Source organism: Limulus polyphemus, unplaced genomic scaffold (assembly GCF_000517525.1).
Source record: "Limulus polyphemus unplaced genomic scaffold, Limulus_polyphemus-2.1.2 Scaffold3711, whole genome shotgun sequence".
In the NCBI taxonomy this organism is placed as follows: Eukaryota; Metazoa; Arthropoda; class Merostomata; order Xiphosura; family Limulidae; genus Limulus; species Limulus polyphemus.
In genome coordinates this window covers 58,137-65,774 of record NW_013669321.1, presented here as the reverse complement: position 1 = coordinate 65,774, position 7,638 = coordinate 58,137, and the positions used below count along the sequence as shown (strand labels likewise).

Below are 7,638 nucleotides of genomic sequence, written 5' to 3'. Positions count from 1 at the left end.
TGCCCACCACGGGTATCGAAACCTGGATTCTAGCGTTGTAAGTCCGCAGACATACCGCTGAGCCACTGGGGGGGCTATTCTAATAATAACCACGACTTATAAAGCACATATAAGACCTCTCTTTGAATATGGTAATGCCATTCTCTGTAATATGTCTAACCGCCAAATGAATATAATTCAAAACCTCCAAAATCAAGAAATTAAAACTGCTTACAGATTAACCAACTACACTCCCCCCCCCCATATACCTTAGTAAGTTTAAAAACTTACCACCAATCAAAGAACATATATTCAAATTAGCCTCTAAATTTTATAAACATGTCCCCAAAGGTAATTAATTCACTTACCTGTGAATTTTCACAACTATCTGACACCCCCACCTCATGGCAACGCTATGTATCCCACATCAATATGATTAATCATATAATTTAATATTTAATTTAAATTATTTTATGTAGCACAACCAAATAGTATGAAACAAACACTCATTCTGATGTTTACTAAACCATGTTATTTATTTCAGCACTAAGCGGTTACACCATTCGGCGCTTCCTTACTGAAAGTAGTTTTCTCGGGGTATTCCCGTTTCCCCCATAACAAAATTTCTATGGATCCAATTTTTTGGATCCCTACCCTGAAAAGGAGCATGTCAGTTTTTTAGTTATTTACCTAATCATAAATGCATGCCAATATTTTAATTCAATCTTAAATTGATAATTTAACAACTTAATAACTTGGTGAATTTTAGGTGGGAGTTTCACAGGGCTGGGGGCATTCATTATTTGTTTGAGATGCACTGTACAGAAACTAAAACACAGGTGTGTATAAAGAAAATTCACAGTTGAATGTTTGTAGTAATGTAACTAACTGAAAAAAAAAAGCTTGACAGTACTTAACATTTTCTTAATTGTCCTCATAAAATGAAGATCAACTAAAAGTTTTTAGAAATAATGTCGAGATTTTAAGCTCCAGAAAAATGCAGTTAATATGAAAATTCAATGATGTAAAACCATAAAAAATGTCTACAACTTTCATCAATTATATTAATGTCTTCCAAGGTTAAGGATTTGTTTTTGAGAATTTTTTGCAAAGGTACATAAGCAGATTATGATTAATTTCTGATTCTGAAGTGAAAGGCTAGAGGGAATGTATCTAGTCAACAGTATCTAATACCAACTCTTGAGAGGGAATGTATCTAGTCAACAGTATCTAATACCAACTCTTGAGAGGGAATGTATCTAGTCAACAGTATCTAATACCAACTCTTGAGATGGAATGTATCTAGTCAACAGTATCTAATACCAACTCTTGAACTACTCTTACCAGATCAAATAATGAGGTTTGACTTTTACTCTTCTAATGCACCCACAGCTCCAAAGTTTGAAGCTCGTTTCTACTGTAATGGGTCATGAACCCTCAAACTTTCAGTCCTGGCACTCTAACTATTAGGACACATCCCATTCACACAGGTTAAGAAAAACGTTATTTATATGACTTACTAAATTTGGGCCTGAGTTTTAAGGTAGCTGTAGGTTGACTAGGTTTGCTGAGTCCAGCAGCATTTTTAGCTTTCACACGGAACTCGTACTCGTGGTTTTCTAGAAGATCTGGCACTGGAAAAATTTCAAGGAAAAAGTGAAATTTACTCAAATATTTTTTTCCAAGAATTAAAATTTTCTTTTATTTAGAGTTAAAAGGAAAAATTTAACTCACAGAGATTTTTTTTAATGTTTTGGAAAGTTTTAATATATGCATATACACTAAAAATAAAATTAAGTAATCCAGTTCATAGTTATCACTGGGAAATCTGTCTTCTAATTTCTTGCTCACTAGCAGATTGATGTCAAAGTGCTAAATTTTTCTGTTTCCTTTCTTGAGAACACAAAGTACCTGATCACACAGTTTACCTGATCACACAGTTTTTCTCATATTAATATAGAACACGGTTACTTTTCTATAGCCACATAATTAATAACTAATACATCTGTAACTTAAATGATCTTTCCTACTGGCCAGCTTCCTTTATTTAGATAAAGTAACATAATATATTTAAATATATATATGCAGTCACTGTTGAAATAATGAACCTTGTGGTACAGGATGTTACAATGTGTTTGACCTTAGTTAATATGTGTAATGTTCGAAATTTCTGTTTAGTTTTAGTTTTATTTGGGCAAGAAAGTCGCTTAAGTAAACAACTAAACTTTTCCTTACTCTAGCTGCACGTGAGGACAAAGATCCAATAATTGGTCATTAAGTAGATTCTTCTCCAGAGCTATCACATAGTTTCAGGTAAGCCGATGTTATTATATTTTTGGTATTAAAGGATAGGCTCTGACTAACATGCGGTTGTTGTAAGATTTAAATTAAGTTTTAGATAAATGGTTTTAGAGGTTTTTCAACTTTAAGAAGCTGTAAAATCATTGTTGAGGTATTCTGCTTTAACTTTGAATTAAGTTAAGATGAATGGGTTATTTTTTATTATTTAAATACTATTTTTACCAGGTGTGGCTCACACAGGACTGGTTAGAGGACCAATGAACACATCTCTCTCTTGCCAGTTCAACATAGACACAACATCCTCTTGAACTTTGTTTTATTTCATTGTGTCGTATCTGTACATTGGTTGTTTGTGTCATTAAAAATTGTAGTTTTTACATTTTAATATGTTGACTACTTCTCTGTGATGACATTAGTATAATGGAGTTCCTACAGCAATGGAACCATGCTCTGTAATAGAATATCCATCAGACTTTGTGTTAGGCAATTCCTACAGTTCTGGCATTATCAAAACCTTAATATGCAATATGCTAATACTAAACATGTCTGGCTTGTAATATAATGTACACTCACCTAAGTCTGCTAATAATAAGAGTGAAATTTGATTTGAGTTTGGATAAGTCAGGCTACAATATAACCTTATCTATTAAATATAGGTTTAAGAAATGTGTTTTCTTATTACCAGTGAAAGTTGTATCTTTGACCAGAAAATTGTTTGCTTTGATCCAGTTACCATCCAAAGGATCTCTGTATTCCACAATATAACCTTGGATTTTTGAGCCTCCATCACTTGATGGTCGTTCCCATACCAAACTCACACTGTGTGCATCCCAATCCACAATAGTGGGAGCTCCAGGAGGATTTGGAACATCTGTAATTAAAAAAAAAACATTTTAATGAATATATCAACCCTTGCTATATGTCTAGGACTATTTCCATCTATTTTTTTAAGCTTTTACTTTAAATATACACTAAATAATAATATAGCTTAGTAACTATTCTTAATCCTTACTGGGATAATCTGAATGCAATGAATTACTGAAGGTTATTTGTACTTTACAAGAAAAAAGCTGAGGGTACCCATTTAGGAAGCAAAACTTGTATAAATGACAATGTTAGGTAATGTTTCCCTTCTTATTTCTTTTCATATTATATCCCTAATATCATTGTTAGGTACTAATTGCATACCCTTCCTAGTATAAGGTAATAATTAACTCATTTAGCTAAATAACTACTTGTTCTGTAAATCCAAATGTATATAAAAATTGGAAATGTGCACTAATAAATGAAGAAAAGTCTGAAATATTGTTATCGTAAGTCATTTTACTATCAGAAAAAAGCAGATAAAACAATAATAAGGAGTCTTCAGTGACTTCTGCCAGTGATACAGAGAGATGAGTAATTTAAACATATATATTCTGAAGTGAATATAAATGGTTTCATATTTAAAAAGTGTTTGGATAGATATTTGTTTCTGATATTGGCCTACTATGGCTGGTTATAAAGGTGATGAGGATTATTTTTATTAAACTAATCATTAGTTTTTCTGCGTGAAGGATATTTATACACTGATATTGAATTATAATATTTCTTAACTTAAGGACTTAGTTGTATTGTTTGTTACATTCCCTATTTGAAATGTGACATCATTTTATATAAAGATATTTAATGTGACTTAAGTATTTCATATTATTAGGTCCTCCCCCTGTAAGCTAACTTTCCTCAGTTCAGACTACTTTGACCTACCAAATGGGAATTTTGCTGTGATTGCTTTTTCTGTCTCCAGAGGTTGTCCTGTACCATATTCATTTTCAGCACTGACACGGAAGTTGTACTTCTTGTTAGGCTCTAGTCCCATGACATCATAATGACACCCTCGAACAAACCCACTTAACTTGGTCCAAATCTGTAGAATGAACTTAAACTTAAAGATCGAACAATTCAAAATTGATTACAGAAATTTATAACTAATGCTGTAATGTTTATACTTTTACTTGTTTCTAACATTCTTTCCCAGGTTAATGAACCTGTAAAAATTACTATTTTTAAATTCATCTTGTTTGAACTTCATATTATCATTATATACTCAGTCAGTCTTGTTAAATAATTTATGCATGAAAAAAGGGGAAAAAAAGCTATATACGTTATTTATTCAACTTATATTTACCACTAAGTACTTAAAATAAAAAAAGTGAGACACATGGATCACCAGTGTAATATTACAACGTTGTGGTCAGGTATTTTTCCATCATATCATATCTAAATTGGAATATATTTTGATATATATTTATAAATTATATGTTGTTCTAAATCTATTTAACAAAATGCAAATTGGGTTATAAATGACTATCCATTATAGTCAGTCTTTTGCTATAAGATATTTAGAAAGCCCACAAAGAGTTACAGACTATGAAAAGAAAAAAACCAGCATGCTTTTTAGTGTCAAATGTGAGATTTCTAGTACATTTGTATGTAGAAAATGGTGTAATCTCCATCATACCACGAACACTGTTTCTGTAAGATCACAATGTAATATAACCTTACATCAATATACTGACCTTAGTAGTGGGATCTTGTTTTTCCACAACATAGTTCAATATAGGACTTCCACCATCATCCAATGGTGGTCTCCATGACAATGAACAAGTCTCTGGTGTTATATCAGTAACTTGCAAAGGTCCTTGAGGTGGTCCTGGTTTGTCTGCAATGTTTTCATAGAAGCATTTGTGATTTTTATTTTCTATATAGCAGTTTGTGCTACAAAAAACTAATAAATAAAATTAAAGATTTCAATATAGATGAAACATTTTTTGTTTCACAAAGTCAACATTACTGATAGCAAATGACTAAAGAAGGTGAAAACATTAAGAATTTTTTTTAACTGTATGCAAATAGGATATATCATGGTATTCACTAACAAATACATTATTTGTTCCTCAACATAAACAGTACTATAGTATTACTGAATGGAACAAGTGAATGATAACTTACCCACAACTAACACCTTACAAGAAGCAGAGTCTGAGCATACACCATTATTTGTTCCTCAACATAAACAATACTATAGTATTACTGAATGGAACAAGTGAGTGATAACTTACCCACAACTAACACCTTACAAGAATCAGAGTCTGAGCCTACACCATTATTTGTTCCTCAACATAAACAATACTATAGTATTACTGAATGGAACAAGTGAATGATAACTTACCCACAACTAACACCTTACAAGAAGCAGAGTCTGAACCTACACCATTATTTGTTCCTCAACATAAACAGTATTATAGTATTACTGAATGAAACAAGAATGATAACTTACCCACAACTAACACCTTACAAGAAGCAGAGTCTGAGCCTACACCATTAGCCAGTTTAAGAGTATACTTCCCAGAATCCTCTCTCTTAGCACATTTGTTAGTGAGGACAGTGAAAGCTACATTGACTTCAGAGTAGACCCGATTATCGGGAAGCAAGTCTTTGCCATTCTGGAGAGATACAACATGTTTGAAAATAATATATCTACAATGTAAAAAAACATTTTTAATCATTAAAGCTGTTACTGTATATCTAAGAATCAATCTACAAGTACTATACATAATGAGTAGTCAGTCCTCGGTGCTTATCATGATTACACAAAAAAGGTTTCTATCAACTTCATGTCACTCAAACCTTAAAAGACCGATTCTCCTCTCACTTTGCACATTTGCAAAGCTTAATGGCACAAGTTTATAAAATATAAAAAAAGTAATTATTTTTCTAGTTACAGTGTAGTCTAAGATACTGTACAGCCAACAGGGCAAGATATGGTATAAATATTTCTAACAAAATTTGTTTGATTAGCTACGGTAATATTACCTAAGCAACTAGAACATTCTTAATACAAATTCAGAGCACTTGGTGATATTTCACAAACAAGACTTACATTTAAACTAAATTATTCAGGTTAAATTCAATATTTAGTCACTGTGCAGTTGGATTATACTTAATAATCGTAGAATTATAAGCTATATAGCATAAATATCTTTACTGAACATAAGCAGTATTGCAGAACAGAAATAATCATAATTTCAGTTTTATTTTATGATTAAACTTTATGTGATTTATATATAAAAAAAATCTCTGAGGATTAAATGTTTCTGTCTCTAAGTTGGAATACTGTTACTAATATAATAAAAATAGGGAATGTTACAGGCTAGAAGTAAGTACTTAGTATACGATACATTTTTTTAAAATGAAGTTAGTATCTCGTGTAATGTTAAAGCAAATAATACAAGTCAAACACAGCAAATGCTAATATGAATTCAAGTATTCCTTTTAAGAAGGTTATCTTCTCAAAACAAATTGAAGTCGAGTCTTTAAACAACATATGTGCATCATATGACAGAAAAGGAACTACTTTTCACATTAATACCTTACTCTACTCTTATAAACACCTACAATTGTCCATGATGCATGTGGTGTTGGGTTGCCTGAATATGGAACTCTGATGTTAAACTCTTGTCCAGCTGGCACAACAATATCACGCATAGCAAAACTGGCATCAATCATAGGAGCAGCTAAAAATATCAAATAAATTTAATTATTAACTACTTAAATATTTCTATACAAAATGCTGAAAATTTAAAATCAACTTGTTAAAAGGGTCCATTTAATGTTTGAAAGTAAGAAGTGGAAGAAAATTTTAAAATTTTCATTTCTTTGTATGAAGCCTACATAAATTATTCTATTAAATAAAACTAGATTAATTTAGAAGTTATATAACATGTGGACTATTCATGGTGCCTATGATAGCAATAAAGCATAAGGTTTTTATTAAACTAGTCCTTAAAATGCCTTTAAGTATTCCTCTCTATTTCTGTAACATAAATCCCAATAACACAGTTGTTTATAGAGCTGCTTTCTTTCACAACATTTAGATTGTTTTCAAAATTCTAGCCTCATCAGAAACAGAACTCATAAGGATGAGTAACAAAATTACATACACAACAGTTTTTGTTGACAAGATTCTAAGTAATGAATATCATAATTAACAAAGTGAATTTTTAATGTAACGAAACGTAATAACATAACGTTTTGGGACAATGTGAGACCTATAGGTTCATCTCTACTGTACCATCCTCTAAACTAAACTAAAACTATTAAATAAATAAATTTAACAAATAAAAAACTTAAAGCCAGCCCTTGTCATTCATATACTTATCAAACTTTTTTCTTAAACTCACTTAAATTTACTGTCTGTACAACATCCGAAGGCAACCCATTCCAACCATCCTGTTGGAAAATGAAAACTGTCTTAGCTGAAGATGACTCCTACCTTGCCAAAAGTTATATTTGTGTCCCCTAGTCCTACTATTCTCA

General features: G+C 31.4%; 1 protein-coding gene across 1 annotated transcript in view; it reads right to left on the bottom strand.

Annotated features, from left to right (window-relative positions):
* Nucleotides 1–7,638, bottom strand: part of LOC106469892 (twitchin-like) — a gene marked incomplete at its 5' end in the record, with an annotated part of 114,304 nt that overhangs the window by 48,866 nt on the left and 57,800 nt on the right. The window contains 6 exons of the mRNA XM_013930413.1: nt 1,500–1,613; nt 2,963–3,151; nt 4,027–4,186; nt 4,839–4,981; nt 5,600–5,765; nt 6,718–6,836. Of these exons, the coding sequence (XP_013785867.1) occupies nt 1,500–1,613; nt 2,963–3,151; nt 4,027–4,186; nt 4,839–4,981; nt 5,600–5,765; nt 6,718–6,836 (891 nt within the window). The remainder of the gene's footprint in view (nt 1–1,499; nt 1,614–2,962; nt 3,152–4,026; nt 4,187–4,838; nt 4,982–5,599; nt 5,766–6,717; nt 6,837–7,638) is intronic.